The sequence below is a fragment of the Triturus cristatus genome, chromosome 6 (assembly GCF_964204655.1).
Source record: "Triturus cristatus chromosome 6, aTriCri1.1, whole genome shotgun sequence".
NCBI classification, from domain to species: Eukaryota; Metazoa; Chordata; class Amphibia; order Caudata; family Salamandridae; genus Triturus; species Triturus cristatus.
The window spans coordinates 1,669,834,462-1,669,857,744 of NC_140589.1; the positions used below are offsets into that span (position 1 = coordinate 1,669,834,462).

The window sequence follows — 23,283 nt, forward strand, 5'->3', positions numbered from 1 at the left end:
TGTGTTATTCATCTGATGTGGTGCAGTGCTCGCCCTGGCAGTCTGGGCATCGCCGCGAGCAAGGCAAAAAGAAACATGGAAGAAAATACTGCAATAAACCTTAATGGCCGTGACCACCACCCAGTCAGAGGAAAAAACATAGCCGTAAGATCCTGAGAGTGTCTTGAAAACGTCTGTGGCGAGGCTGAGCGTCTCGCGGTTAAGCAGCACAGACTGGGGAGCAGGGAGGGGGTGGAGGGGGCTGGTGAAGAGGGGAGGGGGCAGGGGGTGGCCTCCCGCGGAAGGGAAGGCAGCAGTGTGTGGAGAGCTCTGAGAGGGGAAAAGAAAAGAAAGAAATGCGGTTGTCATATTCACTTTCTAACCCTGGGGGCATACTGAAATCTCTCCTATTAAATCCAGAGGGAAATGTAAAACAGGATTTACTGGTTTCACACGCTGGCTGCTCGGCTAAAACCCATCATTACCATAACCGTCGGGAGAAGCGGAGGAGCGGGAGCGCACTCCGTGCCCTGGATTCGCCCCATGCATGCCCCGCGGGGAGCCAGCCGACCCCGCCGCCAACCCGCAGAGACCCTGACCCTCACCCCGGCGCTGCTCTACACATCACCGGTAAGGGTTGGGGGAGGGGTGGCAGGGCTGGAGGCGGCGGCGTGGGGACGCCGAGGGGTGCGGGCATGCGTGCGTGGCACACACCCGCAGCTGTGGGGAATATGGACAGGTGGCAGGAGGCTGACTTCCTGCCTCGGACTGTGCGCAGTCCGGCCGTTGCCCGGGGCCCTCGGGTGGGGCGGCAGGAGGTCAGGTGGGGCCCGGCCTCTCCTCAGGGGCGCTGGTGGTCTAAGGGGAGGAGGGGGCGAAGATGATGCTTCAAGTAGATCATCTCTCGACCTCGGAGTAGACACCTTTCCTCAAAACGGTTGCACTGCTGGGACCCCCAAGGGGGAAAAGAAAAACAAACTGACCACACAATGGGGGGTGGGGCATCTGGATTCGATTTTACGCCTCTGCACTAACATTTCAGACCCAGCACACATCTGTCGGGAGACACCTGGGTAGTAGGTCCGATAATTCTCTCTCATTTCATGTTTTTCTAAAATATAAATCCAGACTAATGCGTGTTCATGCCGGTGGGGACCCGCGGTTCCATGCCTCAGGGCGCCTGTTCACAGCGTTAGCAGTTCGAGACGAGCTGCGTGGACGTGTGAACTCGAGATTCGTTTTTTGGGAGGCGGCACGTCTTCCACGCCCCTCCGTGCGCGGTGCCTGTCTGCTGGCCAGCCAGACTGCTGCTTGGTCTGCAGCCGCTCTCCCCGAAGCAGCAGGCTGTACAATTGCACAGGCTGCCTCTGTCTGGCACCACACTCCCTGCAGCAGGCACTTGTTGCAAGCTGCCCGCGCGCCTTTCTTTATTAGGATATAGGAATTACGAAATCAGCGCGACTGATGACTGAAAAGGAGATTCCGAATTATCAAGTATTATTGGAGGTATGAAGTCGTTCTTGCATGTATGACACTTTTTTTTACCTTTCGTCCAGGAGGGATGTTTTGGGCACATTGCTTCTGCAAAAAATGGGTCTGGTAAGTTTTGACGTATGCTGCCCGCGTGAGTCATGTCCGAGGAATCCACATTTAGAGCGGATTCCCCTTAGAAGGAAACTTGAAAATTAGGTATTTTAGCCCCACCATTAACTAAAGAAAGCTGATTGACAGGCGTGGGAGCTCCTTGTGATACTGCGCAGTCTCGTTAGTAGACAGCGGCTTAAGGAAACTCAATGTCGCCCCCTCCCCCCCCCCCCCCCACCGTGGAGACATTGACAGGAGACATTCATTTATTAATGATGGACTTCAGCCAATTCTATAGAAAGCGTCACAAACCTAACCTGCCACATAAGTGCACAACTCGCGCCCAAGGGCACAGTCTTATTCCAGGGCAGTCTCAGATGTCTGTAGTGATTTCTGTGACTTTGAGATATAAGGCTTCCTCTTCACACATTAGCTTTTGGACCACAAGCTGCAAAGATCACACATGTGGTGCTTGGGCCTCGAGTTCTTCGAACAGTGAATTGTAGTTCACTCCAATAAACAAATTATTGTCACTTATTTTCAAATTTACCTGGTCAAACGTTTTATTGTTTACGATTCATGATAACGGTGCTAGTTAAACTGATAAATGAACCAGCAGAATTTGATTAGGGCTTCTCTGGTAAAACTCTATCTATGAATTTGTCAGCATTGGGTCCTATTTCACATATATTAGTTTGCGTCCTAAATTAAAAAGTCCATACAATTTGTTAATCCAAGTACTGACGTTAGCCATGTGTTTATGAACATCTACGGTTATGGTGGGAAACAAAAATGTTAAAAGATGCACAGTTCAGCAGGAATTACATACACCTGTGGGTGTCCCCCACTTTGAACCCTTAAACCAAGTGTCTTCGCTGAAGACACTTCACGGCCCGTTGCCATGGGTCAGGACATGTTTATAAATACCTGGTCTACCCTATTCGAGCAATACAAAGCTAGATTTTTACTCCATTACACAGCCTTTGCTAATTGTTGGACCCTGTTCCTGACTGACTGAAGGTCAGCTATTAATCCCAGCTTCAGTTCCTGATGTGATATAAGATAGTATATACAGGTAAACCAGAGCTATCGGATGGCTGTGGGTGAGTGAGCACAATTGGGTATCAAACATTTGGTGGCTTACAGCTTCTAGGTGCTGGCATGCCCAACACGGCCAACTTTACTTAGAGAAAATACACGGTGACCCCTCAAAGGACTTTTGTGCATCGATAGAATCGACTTGTATGTCTTGCTATCTATCCAGCTCCCCACATCTTGTTTTTTTTTTAACCAAGCACTGAGAATGTCCTAGTAACACTTGTGATATAACCCATGAACGCAAGTCTTGTTTGAGACACTACAGTACCAGCATAAATACATGCAAATGTTTTTGCAAACCCTGTGGCCCAGGAGCTGTTCGGCAACCTTCCAGCTCTGCCCTCACCACATTAATCTGCTCTTGAGCTATCCCCAGCAGGCACGCCGGAGGAAGCGAAGCAGCTCTTTACTGCTCTGCATGGCGAAGGAGGCGCCAGCAGTGCATTGTTATACATGCCAGGACTAGCTTGCTACTTGGCATTCTTCCTCGGTAGTGAACAATATCTGATTGTATTTCAGCATGCACAACCGGGGCCTCGTTTCACAGTGCTTCTTAAATGTCTGCCATGCAGCAAGCATGTGCTGAGTTATGACTGCCAGAATTCCATGCAGACAACACTCTATGAGCTTGGCAGTGCCAGCATCCCTAAACCATAACTTGGGCATTATCACATCTGATTCGTTATGACTCTTCTGCAAAACCTTTAGTGTTATTCATGTTCCACGCAATCCTCTTGTGAAGCACAGGGACACAGTTGAAAGATTTAGCACTCATATTAAAGCACAAAGAACCTACCAGAGCTTTTAAACCGCATTTCTAATTTTTGCAACACATGTATTTAACCTGCCCACTATGTAAATAGATTACAGCTCAATACTTTAAATAATTTTTTTTTTTTTCCATATGAAGTATTCTCTCAACAGTAATTCCACGCGTCTTGTAATTTCCTACACTAAAATAATGAGACAGTGAAAATTATACAGTTTGAAGAAAATAATGCTTGTCCAGATTTTAGCAATCAAACCTTGGTGGACGGGGATTTTTTGCACCTTGTATAAAAGCAACGACACCTTCAATGGATGCGTTGCGAAGCTAAACTGAAGTCAGTGGTGGGAGTAGCACTCTTGCATGCAGAGCTCAGGGCCTTGTCTGATGCGTTGGAGCACATGCGGGGTGGAGGGCAGTTGGAAGATATTTTGGGTCGTATGGTAAACATATGCCTACAGCCATGGGATGTCCTATCAGGGATTGCTTTAATAGAGCCTGTCTCACTTCACTCTTTACCACTTCCTACATGCGAAGGAGCAACACACTTCCTACATTGGGTCAGGCTGTATGAATACCGTTGCAAACGTACAATAGCAGAGTATATATTTACACGAAGAAAGCCCTTGAATATTACATACTTAACAAAAGTCATAAACTCACAAGGAATAATCGTTGTGTACTGAGGACCTTTGCAATGTATTCATCATGGCCATTAAAGTGTTGGATTGGCCGGCCCCTGGAATCCATAGATTCATCCTAATGTTCAATTTCCTCTCCTGGGTAGCCTATGTCTTTGCATTCTTCCAGCCAGTGAAACCTATAGTTACATTAATTGAGGCACTTTCTAAGCTCTGGACATGGAATCAGGGAGTGCAAGAAGTAGAGATTAAACACAAATATTAACCTTTAAAAGTAAACGTCTGTGCAAGAGCTGTTGATTTTTAACAAAAGTACTAGCAATTTTTATGAAAAGTTTTTATTTTGTCAGACAGGTAGAAGTAATGCATGCACACGTAATAGTGCGGGGGTGCTTTCCTTCTCTGTACGTTTGTCCACAGAAAAAAATAGACTCACCCGACAAAGCAAGTTGATTATTTGTATTTGTGTGTCATTTGTATAGTGCATAACGTTTGGGATATCCAAGTACGTGCTACGTACAGACTGGAATGCTGATATCATCTGTGGTCAGTGTGCTGTTGCTACTTCGGTACTAGATTCCTAAATTATTGTAAAGTTGTGGAGAAGTGTGGCTCAGGGGTCAGAGGCGGCAGACCCAGAAGCTGAGATCGTTCCTGGACCAGGGTTCAATTCCCCGCCTCGGCGGGTCTTGGGCTAAAAATTCCATGGACTCGATAATTCTCGCCCCGGTGCCTCCTCGACTCACGGGTTCACACTCTGCGACTCTGGGCAATAGCTTCCTTAATCTCCACAACGGCCCCTCGCGGCGGGATGCCTGACTTTCACCTTGTGGATACCCTGCTATCTCACAGGGGAATACCAGGACGGGTTCCCTAAGCAAGCGCCGGGAAACCCACTGCGGGTAGCTGTGCGCTATATAAGCTCAACTACATTTACATTTACATCTATAAGTGATTGTAGTTATTGGTGAGCTCCTGGTAGTATATGCTTGTTGAAGTGGGCTGTGGTAAATCGAGGAACGGGTATCTGTCGTATTTGTTCTGGAAATAGGCATTTTAGTTTTTTCTAAACTGTGGATGGATTCTACTCCAAGGAAAGATGGAAGGGAATTTGGGATACTGAGTTTAGCTACAAGAAATTTATATCCTCCCATCTTTGCTTTCTTGTTGGCTGTCGTTCAATTTGGTCTTGGGTTGCAGATGTTAGGTTGCATGTGGGGACATGTACCTATATTTTAGCCAGTGGCTGTGTAGTATCTTGTGAATCATTAACTCAATTTTGAAATGAATCCTTTTTTGGATTTTGAGCTCATGTGCATTCTCCAAGGTGGGGTGAAACTGGGGAATATGGAGTTCCTGTGCAAGGTCTAGCTGCAGCATTGAGGCCTATTTTGTGCACAGCTGTTAACGGAGGTAGCAGTGGAGTACACTGTCACAACCAATTTTGCCATCAAACTGTTCTTTGTATGTCTGTGGTTCTCTCTTTGTCTTTGAGGAACCATGTATTTCTTGAGGCCCTTGAGATGATCATAGCTGCTTTGGGTGACCTGTTGTATTTGCTTTTCAGCTAGGAGTCGAACATGAATCAGAAGTTTGTGCTTGAGTTAGGTGGTGGAGGTGGGGTTACTGACTGCTGCCTAGAGACATAAGGAAGTTATCTGGTGACAGGTTAGAAATAGAGAGGGATTGGAGCCTGATGAACTATTCCTATTCGAAACCCAGTGATGTGCAATGTGCATACCGACTGGTTAGCAAGTGTGAATGCAAGTTACAATGTGATCTGTGCATTAATAGGTCACACAGCAAATTGTCCATTCATAGGGGATCACAAATCAACCTGCCCAATAACTTTTAATTAGGGAGATCACAATTTGCAACCATCTATTAATGGCTATGAATGCTAGGGTGGAGGGCTGCAAGGGACAGCAAACCTACATCCCTGCATTTCAATTCTCAAACATGAAACTTGTGTTTAAAAGCAACCGAGGTCCATTAAAGGGCTGCTTTTTAAAGATATATGTGTTTCCTGTTGGAAACACATGGGGAGGATAAGGCAGTGGTCCTCTGGACCACTATCTTCTCTCCCGTGAGGCCACTGACACTATTCACAAAAGGGAAAGTGTGCCACATAGACAGTTTCCCATTTGGGAATCAATTACTGCCACAGCTTTGGTAAATGATCAATGGTTTGCAGCTGCAATTGTGTTCTTAAACGATTGATGCATTCCATTACAAGCCCCTAATGAAAGGGGGACTCCCATTTCACACCCGCCTCTATTTGCAATTTGCAACAGGTTGCAGAAGACCTTTTACAACTTAGAAAGACTTTTCCGACCCATGAGGGCCTTTGTACATGCCATAAAGATGCTTTACATCTCAAATCTTCTGTTTTGGTGAATCAAAGGCTTTGTGACCACAAACCATCTTATTGTATGGGGTCGTTAGAATCTCGAGTTAGGTTTTCAGTTTTGCCATTTGTTAGACATGGCATCTTTGGCGAATTTTTCTCTTGTCCTTTTGCTTTTGACATCCTGTTTTTGATTGTGTGCTGCATTTCGTTTTTGCTGGTTTTAGAGCTCTGGGCACTTTAGCACTGCTGGTCGGTGCTAGAGTACAAGTGCTCTTATGTAAATTGTGATTATGATAGGTTATCTATGATTGGCATATTTGATTTACTGCTAAGTCTCTAGGAAAGTGCACTGTGTTTGCCCAGGGCCTGTAAATCAAATGCTAGCAGTGGGCCCGCATCACTGATTATGTCACCCACATGAGTAGCCCTGTAGACATGTGTCAGGCGTGCCACAAAAGTGTCTAAAAGTGCAGTTTCAAACTGCCATGTCGACCTGGCAAGTGCACCCAATTTCCAGGTCCAAACCTTCCCTTTTACTACATGTAAGGCACCCCTAAGGTAGGCCCAACGTAGCCCCACGGGGAGGGTACAGTGTATGTGAAAGGTAGGACATGTACTGGTGTGTTTAGTGACAGTAAAATATTGCCAATTTTGTTTTTCACTATGGCAAGGACTGTCTCTACCATAGGTTATCATTGAAGCTGCCTTGTAATACCTTACAAGAGTAACTTTTAATTGGTAAGAGGTAGAGATTTGGAGCTTGGGCTTTCTGAGCTCAAATACACATCTTTTAGTGAAGGTGGTTGTTAATTGTATGTTTGAAAATGCCGCTTTTAGAAAGTGAAAGGCACACAAATGATTGACGGAATGCAGAACAAATCAAACATTTACCCCTGTCAAGAGTTCTGGGTTCAATCCACCCATTGTTCTTTTGCTCACCATGCCACCCCAGTTTAGACCCAGCCATATGCATATCAGTCTTGAGCCTGCTCCTCAGTGGAACAGTCCAACCCGAACTGCCAAGATAGGCCTACCCTTAACCAGAAACAAGCATCCTCTGACAGGTTTTAGGGTATCACCCCTCATCAGCCATGTCTGGGCATACCCAGCGCACTTAGGGCGATAAAGCAAAAGACATACACATTGCATACAAAAAATGGGCATTTTCTTGCTTTACCATCCTGTGCCTCTGCCTGCCTGCCTGTAAAACCCATGTCTGGTTTAGACTGACAGTTGGGCTGTTTGTGCATTCACTCTAGACAGTCACACAAAGGGAGCTGCAGTGTGCCCTGCACATCCTTATTGCCCATCACCAGGCTGATTGGCTTTCCTGAGCTAGAGTGGTGGGAGGGGCTGTCACTGACACCTGGATAGCCAAAGTCTTTGCATTGTTCCAGCCAGTGAAACCTATAGTTACATTAATTGTCTGGTCTCTCACCATGCTGCCTCCACCCCACCCCTGTAGTATGTCTGGGGCCAGCCAGGGCAAAGCAGGCTCTGTGCACTACAAAGACTATCTTTTGAAGTATGCCTACTTCAAAGACCAAAATGGGTATAAGTTTAAACCTATAACCCCAGACTTTAGAACACTTCTGGACTAAGAGGAGATTCTGCCAAGAAGAAGAGCTAGAGAAGCTGTAGGAGGGGAACTGTCACTCTGCTTGTTGTTGTTTTGTGCTGGCCTGCTGCTTCTGTCTTGGACAGTAAAAGGACTGGACTGTGCTTTCTTCGTCCTGCTTGCCAAGGCTCTCCAAGGGCTTGTGTGTGCTTGCCTCCTGTTGTTAGTCTCAGGAAGATCAAAGACTTCATCCACATCTTGTTTCCAGCACTGGGACTCTTCTGTTTTGAGTCCCGCGTTGCCAGGTGGTGACAAAACCAGTCCTGGGCCCTTGGAATTGAATAGTTTTGCTGTAACTTCAAGAAAAGCAACCCCGACGCCGTCATTGGTGCCGTCGCCTGCACCGAAGCCGTGGTTACTCCTTGTGAAAAGCACAACGCATCAACCACGACAACATTGTAGCCCCGACCTCACAGATGCCACTTCACACTGTCTTTGACGCCACTCCCTGCACCGTGGCTGAGTGCATGGTGCATCGCCCTGTCTGACTCCGCAGCCCTGGGTCTGCCAATGACCTAGATTTAGCACCGACGCCGCGCTGCTGCTTGCGCCAAAGACGTGATTTGCACTTGTGAACACCACGACGCATCAACCATGATGACATCGCAGTCAAAGCCCGCCCGATGCCAGCGCTTCTGAACGCAACATCACGGAAATCGACTGCGAAGCATGTGACGCCAAGGCCTCAACAACTCCGGCCTGACCTTCGGAACAGACATCCGCCGGTGACACCACATCTTCGGATTTCATTGCAAGGTCTCCAAGGCCTCTTCATTTCCAAAGGTATTGTTTTGCAGGTCTTGCCAATGCAGCACCACTGAACTGTTGGATTTGTGTTGCTCACAACACTGTGATAGCCGACGGTTAGCGCTATTGATTTTGAGGACCTGAATTTGTAGTTTATTCATGCAAAATTCATATCTTTACTTTTGTATGTTGGATTTATGTAATTTTGGTCTTGTTTTATTCAGATAAAGATTGGTTATTGTTTTAAACTGCAGTGGTGTCCTTTTGTAGTGTTTTCACAGTGTGTGTTTTATATAAGTGCTTCACACATTGCCTCTGAGATCGGCCTGACTGCTCGTGTCAAGCTACCAAGGGGGTAAGCAGGGGTTATCTTAGCTGTGTAATGCCCTTACCCTGACTAGAAGGAAGGGTCTCTACTTGGACAGGGTGCAAGCCACTGCCAACTAGATACCCCCATTTCTAACATCAGTGTTGAGGTCAAGGTAGTTGGAATCCATTCTTTGTATGATGGTTGAGAGATGTCTGTTTTGATAATTTGAAGAAAATTGTGGGCTATAGGTGTTGAATCTGACCTCAAGACTGGCAAGGAGGGCAAAAAGCAGGATTGTGTTGATGTGATGACTTCAGGAGTTAATGCTGAGTCCAAGGGCACCACACCTGTTGGTCGATTGTTGGTGGTAGCATAATCCTTCAATGATAAATGTAATGAGTGTGTTAAGCAGGCGATCCAGTATTGGTGTTTGTTGTCTGCTAGTCTTATATTTTTAATCTAGTCAACAGGATTTGATGATCATTCATGTTGAAGGAAGTTCATGCACAAACAGAGACTAGTAAGGCTGTTGGTCCTTCACATCCATAAGGTGCTATTCGGCTAGCCTAATTGGTGGCGACTGGTGTTTCCAGGATTACCTAACCTATTTTTCAAAGATAACACGAGCCATGTCTGTTTCAGTGATATAGAGCGAGTGCAGGTGTCCAGGGATGACACTGTTACAGTAGATGCCAACTAACATTTACAGTGGGTATATGGTGCATAGGCATGGAGCGATGCTCAGGCGGCTGATGATGCATGTGATTTTTTCTGTGTTGTAATCAGTGGAGGACTATGCATTGGTGGATATATTTGGTGAACTAATCAACATTTTAAGTGATAATCAGTAGGAGGGCTGGAGCATTTTGTTTAAGCTTTAGATTTGTTTCTTAAGTGGTCTGGATACAAAGTGTTGATATTGCCCGAATTGTGCCCAGGTAGGCATTTATTGCGCATAATTCACTGGATCTTCCTGATGGTGCTTGTGGGCATTGCATGATTAATTTTGTAAACTGGGGCTGGAGAACTGACATCTCATGTGAGAACTGATATGGGGCCCCGTGGGCAGAGAGGCATGACATTCAGGTTTGAGTGATTCCGGATCATTTCTACAAGGTGAGTATTTATTTATTGAGGAGTTTTATATAGCGCTGGCCAGACCCGAGGGTATTGGAGCACTTTACAACAGATTCAATGCAGAAGTCACACAATAAGGTAGAGGTATATATATTGGTTCGGAAGTCCCAGCATGTTGTGCAGCATTTAGGTGAGGAAGTCCTGAGATAATCTTGTTGCGTGCACGTTGTCATGGGCTGAACCTCTTTCGGGGAGGAGGGTGCGAGGAACGGGTCAGGGAGCGTGGGAGAGGTAGGTCTTAATGACACAGAGTCAGGGTGCTACAGAGTGCTGGCTTGTGCGCTACGGCGGCAGCTATCGGTTCGGCAAGGAGCGGCTGAGGAAGAGGTCATTTAGGAGTTTTTTTAAATTTGCTAAAGGAAGGGATAGTCCTGATATCGGCTGGGGTGGAATCCCAGATTTTGGGTCCATTTCCGGCGAAGGACCGTGCAGCGTTTTTTTTTTTTTTCGTGTTTTTTAAAGGGATGAGTAGTAGGGTGTTGGAGCTCCTAAGGTTCCTTGTCTGACCGGTTTTGTTGAGTTTGGAGGCCAGGTAGTCGGGTTTCCCTGTGTGCAGGGCCTTGTGCGTGAGGCAGGCAGTTCTGAAGCTGGCCCGCATTTCGACTGGAAGCCATTTTAGATCTCTGAGTGTGGCAGAGATGTGTTCATATTTCTTAACTCCTGTGACCATTCTGGCTGCTGCGTTGAGAGTTGTTTTGAGGGAGGCTAGGTGGGATTTTAATGTACCAGTGAGCACTGCATTCCCATAGTCGAGTCTCGATAGCACCAGTGATTGAGAGCTTGTTTGAGGTCCTTTGGTGGGATGAAGGGTTTTATTTTGTTGAGTATTTTCAGATTGAGGAAGGCACTCTTTGCAGAGTTCTTAATGTGCTTGGTCATGTCGAGTTTTGGGTCTAGGATGATTCCTAGTGATTTTATAGAGTTAGCCAGAGTTAGGTTGTCATTGAGAGCATCGATTGCTTATAGCCATTCTACAATTTGAGGGTTTTCTTCTTTGTTGGAGATGAGGAGGATTTCTGTTTTGTCTTTCTTGAGTTTCAGGTGGTTTGCTGATAGCCAGTGCTGGACTTCTCTTAGTGTCGTTGAGTCTCTGAATGTCCTCAATGGAGGAGTTTTCCAGATATATATGGGTGTCGTCTGCATATAGGTGGAAGGGGATGTTGGCTTTTTTGAGTAGGGTGGTGAGGGGTTCCATGTATATGTTGAAACGTTGGAGGGAGAGCACTGGGCCTTGGGGGACACCTCTGCTAACGGGGTGTAGGTCAGACGTAAAGGTTTTGATTTTTATCCTTTGGGAGTGGTTGGTAGGAAGGAGGAGAACCAGTGTAGGACCACCTCATCAGCCCCTACCCTTTCTTGGAGAGCCTTGATGAGAAGATTGTGATCAACTGTTTCAAAAGCTGCTGATAGGTCCAGGAGAATGAGTATGCAGCATTTGTCAGTATCTAGGGACTTGTGGATATCGTCCACGACGCTAAGGATCACGGTCTCAGTGCCACAACCTTTTCTGAAACCCGGTTGGTGGGGATCTAGAAGGTTGATGCTGTCCAAGTGCTGAGTCAGTTGTAGGAGAACGCAGTTTTTGTGGATTTTGGATAGGAGAGGGAGGTTGGAGATGGGTCTGAAGTTGTTCAGATCGTTGGGGTCAAGGTCTGTTTTTTTTAGTAGTGGCGTGACTTGGCCAACTTTGACGCAGTCTGGAATGACACCAGTTCTTAGGGAGGTGTTTATGATCTTGCACCAGAACGGGGCTATGGAGAGGTTCAGTTTTTTGGTCAATTGGGTTGGTATAGGATCTAGGACGTGAGATGCGGGTTTGAGAATCATGTCTTCATGGATGGGGTTGAAGGATTTCCAGGCTTTCATGGCATGCTTGTGAGTGCTGGCTTCGGTCTCTGGGGCTGGGCTATTGCAGGCAGTATTGAGGTTGATGTATAATGAGAGCTCAATCTTGGTGATTTTGTCATTGAAGAAGTTGGCGAAGTTGTCGCACTGGTCTTTGGAGGCCTAAACTGAGGTTGCAGGGGGCTTGGAAGCTTGTTGTCCGATGATGTTAAAGAGTTATTTGGGCCTGTTTATCGCGTTGTCCAGAACGGTGCAGAAAAAAGTGTTTTTTTCATTATTGATGTGTTTTTTGTATTTTCTTCAGGCTGCTTTGTGTTGCTCGTGGAGGCTTGTGGAGGGGTTGTTTCTCCATAGTCGTTCTGTGGCTCTTAGTTGTCTTCTTTCGGCGTTAATGTCCGTGTTGAACCAGGATCTGGATGGAATGTTCCTGTTTTTTTTTTTATTTCAGGGGGGCTAGTTGGTCTAGGATGGACGTCATAGTGGTGTTATAGTGAGAGGTGAGTTCTGTTGTGGAGAGATTGTCTGAGGAGATAGGCAGGAGCGAGCTTACCCTCTCCTCTAGGATGGCCATGGCGATCTGAGTTAGATATCTCTTCCATTTGGGAGGTCTCGGTGGGAGGTTGATATATGATCGGTTGAGAGAGGCGGAATAGGATTAGGTGGTGGTCGGACCAGTCAACGGGCAGGATGTGGTCGATCGTGACTGTGTCATGTTGGGCGATAATGGCATCTAGGGTTGTTCCTTTGTTATGGGTTTCATCTGAGCAGTGTTGGGTAAGGTTGTTGCTGTGTAGCAGGTAACTCTGTTACATCTCAAACAGCGAGTCTGTCATCCCAGTTCTTTTCTGAAAAAGTTGCATCTCTCTTTGGACTGTATTTCACACGTCTGACTCGCAGCGTAGCCACAGGTCATTGTCCTCGCTTGTGGTAATGCCTTCAGAGTGCTAGTGGTTGATAATGCATGCAGTTAACCTAAGAGTAGTGGTAGAAGCGGAGTGGAGGGTAGTTAGTCGGAAGCACTTAGGAAATGTGCTTGTGGAGATTTCATTTGATTTAATTTCACTTTTGTGCTTAATTGTTCAGTTTTGTGTAGTATCGACCACACACTCAGACTGTCAGTACCATGTGCAGAGTGCACTCAAGATACTCATCTATACTTAAAACTATAAAGCATAAACAGTCAGAAAGAAAGACTTTTCCAGTAATTTTACTGTTTCAGCACTGGCCAATTTACAATTCGAATGCTTTTGTAGTGGTGCAAAATGGATGGGAGAAAGACAAGAGCTGTCCAGGGGAAGCAAGTGAGAGATCGGGTAGCCATCAACATATGTGGGAAGTATGCAGAAGTGGGGAAAGGATGTTTGAGCTAAGCTAATAGCACACTGGGTTATGTGGGAAGAGCTCACAAGCATTCAAAAAGACATGCAGGGGAAATGCACATAGGGAGCTGGCTGCTAATCCGCCAGTGTGGGTTGGAAGGCACAAGAGGTAAGGTGAGGGGTCAATGAGCATCTTGAATGCTTATAGCATGTAAGCCATAAGCATGCAGAAAAGTGATGGAGAAAATGACCAATGTCATTTCAGGGGTCCTGAAGGGGAGAGTCAGATAGAAAGCTCACAAGCTTAACTGAGGGGCATGTAAATTTAGAATTGAGGGAAGGTTGAGCCAGTGTTAGCAGTATATTCATTCACCATGTGACCAAGAGAGAGGACAGATGCAGTCCTGAGGATGGGAACGCCTGAGTGGACAGTTAAACCATCAACATAAGTGGGAGTGAAGGTGGTTGTAGGGAGTGGCAACCAAGTCGACTTTTGTAGTTAAGCTATCTGAATTCATGGCAACGTGGAGGAGGCTACACGTAGAAGAGAAAGTAGGGACCAGCAGAGTAGTATACGGGCAGGTGTTTGGCAATGAAGCCCTAATCATTGGAGGGGGGAAGGTGCAAGGAACAGATGACACAAAGAATGACAGCAAATAGTAAGGACTAGTTATGGGCAAGCAGGGACAAAAAGTGTGCCTTTGTTTATCCCAAGGTCAACATTCATTGTTATTTCATGCTGGTAGTCCAAGAGTTCAGTTTACGCAGGATCCACCTGTCACCAGGTGGGCTGACGCTCCTGTAGTGGCTCTAGGTCACTTTAATGGAGCATGTCTTTAAGTAATATTTTGAATGCATCTGCCAAACTGGGGACTCTTCATGGCTACACCTTCTTAGTTTGTGTAGCCTTCCATTAACGTAGGTTTTCACAACAGCCAGGGCAAAGCTTTGACCCTGATCATGTTTTCGACTCAAACTTCCCACCTGCTTTTCCCAAATGTGTCAGCCCCGGCATGCTTCTATATGTTGGGGGATACAAAACAGTGATGGATGGAATGCTTGAATTAACCTCAGCCACTGGTAATCACTTAGGCCGCATCCCAATCCATTGTTATTTTGAATACCATGCCCCCTAAGTTTGGACCCATCTATATGCAAATCAGTCTTGACCCTGCTCCAATAGGAACAGTCCAACCTGAATTGCCAAGCCAGGTCCTCTCTGAACCAGAACACAAGCAACCCAGGACCGGTTCGCCCTAGTTATGGGCTCATCAGCTGGGTACAGCTTCGTTCCCAGTGACACAGTGTGCACGGGACCCACGTCTGGGCATACCAGTTCCACTTAGGGCAACACAATAAGTATACAATACGGTGATGAATGGAATGCTTTAATTTATCTAAGCCACTGGTAATCACTTGGGCAGCATCCTAATCGCCACCTGCCAGCAGTCAAACATTGAAAAATAAAATGATAGTAAGCCAAGTTTATTATCATTCTATTTTTCCCTCCTGGGCGAGTCTTGGGGGCGGGGCCATCGCAGGGGGAGTGGTGTGCACTGTTGTCAGTGCGCTGTTGGTTTGGCTGCCCATCATGCGCACTGAAGCTGTCTCAAACCCGAGCTGCATTGACAGGTTGGAGACAGCAGGCACAGGCTCCAGATCGAGGGCCCTCAAGCCAATCCTGATGCTGCTCTCATGTTGCTGAGAGCAGCATCAGGATTGGCCGCAGAGGATTCTGGGAGCCTGTGCTGGTGAGGAGCAGAAGAGCAGTGATGCCGCAGGTACGTTATTTTTTATTCGTTTTTTGTTGTGGTCGTTAGTCCTCCCCTTCCCCCCTACCCCACCACTCAACCCTGACACCAGGTGCTACTGGTTGCTTGTATTCTGGTTTAGGGATGACCTGGCTTGGCAGTTCGGGCTGGACTGTTCCCATTGGAGTATGGTCAAGAGGACTGATTTGCATATAGCGGGGTTCAAACTGTAGGTGGCATGGTGTGCAAAATAATGATGTACTGGGATGCTGCCCGCGTAATTACCAGTGGTTGAGATTAATTAAGGCATTCCATCCATCACTTTTTTGTATACTTCAGTTTGTCGCCGTAAGTGGGACGGGTATGTCCACATGTAGGTCTTGTGCACACTCAGTCACTGGAAACAAGCTGTACCTGGCTTATGAGTCCATAACTAGCGCAAAACTGGTCCTGGGTTGCTTGTGTTCCGGTTCAGGAAGAACCTGGCTTGGCAGATCGAGCTGGACTATTCCCATTAGAGCAGGGTTAAACTAAGGTGGTATGGTGTGCAAAATAACGATGGACAGGGATGTGACCCGAGTAATTACAAGTGGCTGACATTAATTCAATCATTCCATCCATCACTTTTTCTGTATACTGAAGGTTGTCGCTCTAAGTGGAGCGGTGATGCCCAGATGTGTGTCCTGTGCACTCTGTGTCACTGGAACCAAGCTGTACCAGACTGATGAGCCCACAACTAGTTCGAAACCAGTCTTGGGTTGCTTGTGTTCCTGTTCAGGGAGGACATGGCTTGGCAGTTTGGGCTGGACTGCTCCCATTGGAACAGGGTCAATTCTGATTTGGATATAGCTGGGTCCAAACTGAGGTGGCATGGTATGCAAAATAACAATGGACTGGGATGCGGCCCCAAGTAATTACGAGTGGCTGAGATTAATTCAAACATTCCATCCATCACTTTTTTGTATACTTCAGTTTGTTGCCCTAACTGGGATGGGTATGCCACAGAAATTGGACCTGTGCACACTGAGTCACTGGAACTGAGCTGTACCTGGCTGATGAGCCCTTAACTAGGGAAAAACTGGTCTAGGGTTGCTTGTGTTCCGGTTCAGGGAAGACCTGGGATGTCAGTTCGGGCAGGACTGTTCCCACTGGAGCAGGGTCAAGACTGATTTGCATATAGCTGGGTCCAAACTGAAATGGCATGGTGTGCAAAATAAAAAGGATTGTGGTATGGCGCCAAGTAATTATCAGTGGCTGAGATTAATTTAAGCTTTCCATCCATCACTTATTTTGTATACTTCTCTATATCCTGGAGAGTATGTGTGTGTGTGAGAAATTATTTTGGAGGAGTATTTCTTGACAGAAAATCATAACATAAAATGTAATTTTTCATCCATCTTAATAAAACAATTGGATCCAATCAGAAATAAAACTTTTCATGTCATGGTTTTATCAAAAACACAGACATAAGAAATGTATAAGAAAGTTGAAAATAAAATTATACCGTTAATTTCAACGAGGTGCCAATAATTCAGAAGACACACCAGGAAGAGACAGACATTTTTGGGAATGTCCATTTGCTATTAACCGTCTAATATTACTCAAGCTGTTGGGATTTTTTTCTGCATTGCTCAGATCCTAAATCTAGCCTTGGTAAACTGGAGACTTGTGCCCGCCAGGATCATCAGTTCTGCACTTCTGTAGTTACAGTTATGTAGCCCTTCTTCCTGATAAGTTGACATCAACTTGTATTTAGCTCACTACAGAGTATTAGAGCTCGTTTCTGCTACTTTGAGTAGATATAACATCATGCCTAGTAGTCATATTGAGTCCCAGTGCCATAAAAAAGATGTAGAATGTTTTAACTGTTCGATTCAAAGTCCCTGTATTTAAAGTGCCACAAAAATAGGAATGAGTTTAAAATATATATCTGTCTTTTCAATAGTTGTCTATCACTAGAGTCTCATGGTAACCCCATTGTTAATGGTGCATGAAGTCCTACCTGAAACTGTTCTGCCTTTAGAGTTACTTGTACTCCTTGCGTTTCACACAGTGAAAAGTGTAGATGGAATTGGATTCAGAGTTGACAACTGCTGTGCCCCCTATGTTGGCATCACTGCTGTCTTGGTTTCTTTAGGCACCAATCCACGGTGTCGACATGTATCCCCAGATGGATCTATGACCCTTGCCCTGGATATACCTGGAAAAAAATATAAGCGCTTATGCCTCAACCAGAAATCTTCAGTCCTTCAGTACACACACTTGCTAACTAAATCAAACTGAGGTGTTCAACTTATGGTGGGCACGCCATTTGCTACACTGAATTGTCTCACTTGTACTCACACGCTTTTTCGTCTCCAGGCCCCCTTGTGAAAGCCATTTCCATAGCTCTTCTATGTGTTTTTGTTGGTCCGTGCACTTGACTGCGTATAGGCAAACTTCACTGCAAAACAATAAACAATACAATACCACTGTAAAAGACATGTACCTGAACTTGTATTTATACACAATTGTACAGAACAGTAAACCTAAACAAATAAAAAACTCATAAATACCAGCATGCAGATTACACAACACACTGACAAGCAACCATATGGCAATATACATTAGCAAGCCTTATACAGCTAAATATTCATGGAAACCCTAGTGATGACTGATCTGAGGGTGGATTGTTGGACTTGCTGGTCTGATATTGATGCAGGTCCTTGCAATTTGCAGGCCTGCACAGAAAGCGGCAGGCTACATAGAGACTAGAGCGGAAGGCTTTTCCCCTTTCAGAAGATCTTTGGGTATTTACAAATGTGGAGTCCGCTGAGTCTCTAGAAGGTGTCTTCTGTGACTTTTCTAATACTTTGCTGCCTATGTAAATATCGATAGTGCTGTATGTAAGCGGCCAGCCATTTTATGAGGAAGCAGTGCTTATACATTTTTGGGTACATAGACACCAAGCAATATTGAGTTTTAAAAATTCAAATTACTGTGACATTATACACTTTATAAAGTATCTTATATGTTCAACAATGCACAAAGTTTGTGAAGCTAGGGCTCGTGAAATGCACCTGGCCATAATGTGTAATGATTGTCTTCTGGAAGCAAAGTGAACTTCTTGGACATATGCTCACCCCTTAGATGCCCTTTCAGTGTGCCTGCCTTTGCCAGTTTAAATCTGAAAGTTAATGTGCTGAGCACGTTTTTTGAACACTTGAACTGGCTTCATTCCTTCGTGACAGAATTTCAAGCAACGTTAGAGCAGGAGAGAGAGGAAGGGGGAGGGAGAAACTGATGTCTTGGAGATGGTCAGAGACTAAATCCTGGAGGACATGTGCAGCTTGTGAGGCAGGAAAGGCATTCGAAATGAAGAGAGCGGAGGGAAGAAGAGAAACAGAGGATGAGTGCGGCAGAGAGAGAGCAGACTTCACTGAAGGAGTGAGAGGGCCGGAAGGATACAGGGGGCAGGAAGAGCGTGAGGGAAAGCTAGACACGTGAATGCCCCTGAAGCCACAGCTCCTGTTTAATATTCTGCTTGCTCTCCGTGTTGTGCTTGGCTCCTGCGGGACTGGAACTCACAGCTCGAAACTGGAGCCAATTTTCTGTCTTGATCTCACAATGTTTTGACTGGAGGCAGATCCATTTTAGTCCGACTTGTGGCCAGTGGAAACAACTCACACAGCTTTCCCGCCGCCTCAGACTCGCGGAGGAGCCCTTCGCCGAGGTGGTTGTTCCGTCGATGAGGAGATGTGACGGAATGGAAAGCAGGACAGCTGTAAATGCGAGCTTTTGGGTATGGCGGTCCGTTTACCTCAAAACTGTCTCTTAGGCGAGCCTCTGGTTTTTCTGAAAATAGATTTCTCTCTACTTGGCAGCGGGTATTTGTGTGCGTGCCAGTGTGTCCCTTGCTCTTGTGCAAGAATGAGCTCAAAATGTAAATGAAGTAAACCCGATTGCACCACCCTCAGCGGAGTTTGACAATACGTGTAAACAGCGAGTCCCAGCATTTATTTGTACGGTTAATGTATTTTTGGCCTGAATTGAAAACAGCGTTGCAAGTCATATGTGCAGTCTTTCCTAAGAGACCGCTGACCCCACCTTTTTCCCCTTGTTTCGCAGGTTCGAGGCTGTAAGACATGACTCTGGTTCTGTCCATGAATAGGTTCTGTGACCCCATTGCCTCTGAAGGATCCGCTGACGTCCCCGAGTACCGGAGCCTGTGGGAGTCCGAGTGTTACGGAAGAGCCAGCGCCTCCGACGCGCTGCACGCGCAGCACCCGGACAGCAGAACATGCCACCCTTTCGCAGGTACGTGCCCTCCGCGCGCCCCCCTCGGACGGCACCTACGTGCCTGTGCGTCAAGCGCAAACCGCCGTCGCTGACTGTAGCTAATGCAATGAATTGCAAGGGTATTGATTTCGTGGAAAGTGAGTGAAACGTTGTTGTGCTAGCAGGCTGGGCGAGAATTAAGCCTCTGAAAGAACATATCTGGAGTCCATCTCACAGCACGCTTCGCGTAAGCAGCTGCCATTCTGCGCACACACGGATTGAGCCATTAACATGACAAAAGAGCGGCACGGTGCCACCTCCGCGCGGAAGGGCTGCGCTCCTGCTCTGTACTCCGGAATGGATTGTTATTCTGCACAGTTACAACCGAGAGGAAGCTTTTAAGCTACCACAGACTCCGCGCCAAAGCCAGGCCCTGCTTTAGCGAGGCATTGTGCTGCCATAATAGGTGAGCAGGAAGTATTGGCTGCGCTCCACAGGGGCGAAAGCACGCTTACAACCGCCACATGCCGAGATAAACAGGGGCAGGCTTTCAGGAGCTGATGGCTCCATTTGTTTCCTATAGTCCAAGGTGAGTATACATGCAATGAATTTCTTTACTGTAAAAATAGTCTGGACCAATCAGTATGCGTAAAGAATGATTATGGAAGTAGTTACAAATCAGTCGGATTAAGCCTATGCACAGGGCCAGCGATCCCCCCACCCCCTGATTTACCTGCGGTCAAGGCCCTTGGGGACCCGGCTCCAGCGCTTCTTTCCCCCTTACCCTTTTGCCTTCATCTTTCACCTCTGTTCTACTCCTCTCATTCACCCTGCCTTGTCTGCTTTTGGTCATTCTTCACACGCGTTGTGCCTCTGTGCTGTCTGCTTTTTTTGCCTGGTTTTCATTCGCTTTTTGTGACTCTGTTTTGTCTTCTTCTGTCCGTTTTGGTGCCTGTGTTTTGTCTACTTCAACCCGTTCTTCTGCTTCTGTTTTTTTCTGCTTTTGCACATTTTTATTCACTCTTGTGCCTGTTTTGTCTGCTTATTTTTCGTTCACTTTTGTGCCTCTATTTTGTCTGCTTTTGACTGTTTTTTTTAGTATTTTGCCGGTTTTGTCTGCTTTTGCCCGTTCATGTGCATTTGTTTTGTCTGCTTTTGCCCCCTGTACCGCTGTTTTTGTCCTGTCACGTTCTTCCGTTCCTGCTCCCCTGCCTGTCGCATTCTTTCTCGGCTCTGTCCACTGTTCTTCCTCCTCCTAGGGCCTACTCAATGGCAGCAGCAGCACGCACACGCCGCTGGCATGCCAAAGGCGCCCTGAAGGCAAGCCCATCTGCACCCATCCACACACTGGCGTAATGAAACTTGAGGGGGCCCCCTGCAAGGTGCTTGGAAGGGCCCTCTCTGGACTCAATCGGGAACTCACCGGCCAGAGTACTGTGCTGAGGGGGTCCCCTGGAGCTTGGGCCCCCCCTGCACTACAGGGGCAGCTGGGACCTGTATTACACCACCGCATCAACACATTTCCCGCGCTATTGTCAGAAAACCTGGGCCTCCTCTAATCCACCACTACCACGCTACACTCCTACATGCCCTCAACCAGGGCCGCCGCTCCTCACTCTGCTGCTGTGATGCACCGCACAACACAGAGGAAGCATTTATCTGCACCTCCTGCCGCTTGTCCTGTACCACTGTACCCACTGTCCAATACCTACTTAGAACACCAGCAACACCCAAAGCCTCACCCTCTCGACCACCCTCTAACAAACACATGCATCCCACACAGCAGTATTATGAATGTTCCTTAACACCCGCCGGCTCAGCAAACATGCCACAGAGAGCTAGGGCCTGCTGGATGGCACTGCCTTAGATATCCTGTTCCTCACTGAAACATGGATGACCTTAACATCAACAACCAAATGTCATTCTCAATTTCCATTTAGAAGACCAGAGCGACCCCAACTCAGCCGCACTCCTAGACAGCATTGAAAACCTCAGACTAACGCATGCATCTAAGATCCCACCAACTCTGCGGGACACATCCTGGACTCCGTCTTCACATCCTTCAACAACATCACGGTTGAAACACCCACACCCCGCACCTGGACACATCAATGTCAGTTTCACAATCAGCATCCAACACCTTAGAAGAACCTCCATGATGAGTCTAGCATGCCGACACGGGAGTAAATTAGCCGAGGTGAATTGGACTCCCAACCTGCACAAGACCCAACCGGAGCACACGGCCACCTAGCATTCAACATGGACAACCTCAACAAATGGATCATCACAGCCTGTGCCAACACCCTTGCCACTCGCAAACACAGCCATATAGCAAAAACAAGAACCCAGGCCAGCTGGCACACAGTGGGTCTCAGAATGGGCAAAACACACTGCAAACAACTAGAACAGAGGTGGAGAACAAGCCTGGGGAAGATGGAAAAAGATGCATTCAAATCTGCCCTTAGCCGGTACCTGAGCCGGTAAATCTGAGAAACCGGGAGGAAGGTTGTAGCCAAACACATCAACACCAGCTCCAACAGCATCTAAGAAATGTTTGCTAAAGCCATGGATTTCACCACACCCATAGTAGTCGCTAGCAACATCAACTCAACTCAACCACAGTGTGATGACCTCTTGGAAATCTTCTGCAGCAAGATCATAACCGCATACACCAACTTTGCCCCACAACTAGGCCCCTTGAACCTTGCCAGAAACCTGGTGCTGGACAAACAAAATAACCTCATGGGACACTATCAGTGCAGAGGAAATCACAGAAAGCATGATGGACATATACTCCGAGGCATCACCAGACTCTTGCCCCCAATGTCCCGGAGAAAGCCATTAACAGACGCCTCTCTGACCAGTTCACCAACAACCAGCTTCTTGGCACCACACAATCAGGCTTCAGACCTAACCACAGCACTGAGACCACCCTCATTGCAGCAACAGATAACATACAGAAGCTCCTTGACAGAGGAGAAACTGCAGCACTCAACCTTCTAGACCACTCTGCAGTGTTCAGCACCATCTCCCATCCTATTCTGGTCAGATAACTCCACGACATGGGCATTCAAGGCCGTGCTGTCCAGTGGATCTCCACGTTTCCCACTGGAATTACCAAACTGTCAGCATGCCACCATACTCCCCAGAAGCACAGGAACTCATTTGTATAGTCCTGCAGGTATCCTCTCTCAGTCTGACCCTCTTCAACATATTCAGGACCCCGTGAGCAAACCCCATCTGGGCTCAGAACATCAATATCCTTACCTACGCAGGCTACATTTAACTGATACTATCCCTCTTGGATAAAACACCCTGCACTAGAAGAAAGTTCACTGCGTGCATGGCAGAAGTAGCCACCTAGAAGAAGTCCAACTGCCCAATTGACAAGACTGTAGTGGTAATTTTCGGGAAGATCATATTGCCGTGGGATTTCACTTGTGTCGGACAGATCTCGGACCTGCTCCCATGCCCAGCACGCAAGCTAGAAACTTCTGAATCATTATAAATAACAAACTGGGTACGCCTGTTCAAGTTAACGCAGTTGCATCATCATATTTTTCCACCCTGAAGATGCTCAAGAAGATCTTCAAGTGGCTACCGAACAGTACCGGGAGAACGGTCACCCAAGCTTTCATTACTAGTAGATTGGACTACAGGAACACCCTATACTCAAGAATAAACAACCAACTCAAAAAAGACTCCAGACCAGTCAGAATGCAGCAACCAGACTAGTTCTCAATCTCCCACAGCAGGACCACATCACACCTCACTTAAGGGAACTCCACTGTCTCCCGATACACAAGCACGCACACTTCTCACCCACACGTACAAAGCACTTCATACCATAGCAGGCCTTGAAAAATCATATAAAAATGTTG

At 46.7% G+C, this 23,283-nt stretch overlaps 1 protein-coding gene across 3 annotated transcripts in view; it reads left to right on the forward strand.

Moving 5' to 3' along the window:
• The first annotated feature begins 243 nt into the window (after positions 1 to 243).
• SERTAD4 (SERTA domain containing 4) overlaps positions 244 to 23,283 on the forward strand; it is a 64,072-nt gene continuing 41,032 nt past the window's right edge. The window contains exons 1-2 of one of the 3 annotated variants that reach the window (XM_085612837.1): positions 244 to 609; positions 19,253 to 19,441. In XM_085612837.1, the coding sequence (XP_085468963.1) occupies positions 19,270 to 19,441 (172 nt within the window). In that variant the 5' untranslated portion in view covers positions 244 to 609; positions 19,253 to 19,269. Of the gene's footprint in view, positions 1,486 to 18,792; positions 18,927 to 19,252; positions 19,442 to 23,283 lie in introns of those variants that run through there. The other 2 variants (XM_085612839.1, XM_085612838.1) reach the window with 2 other exon arrangements.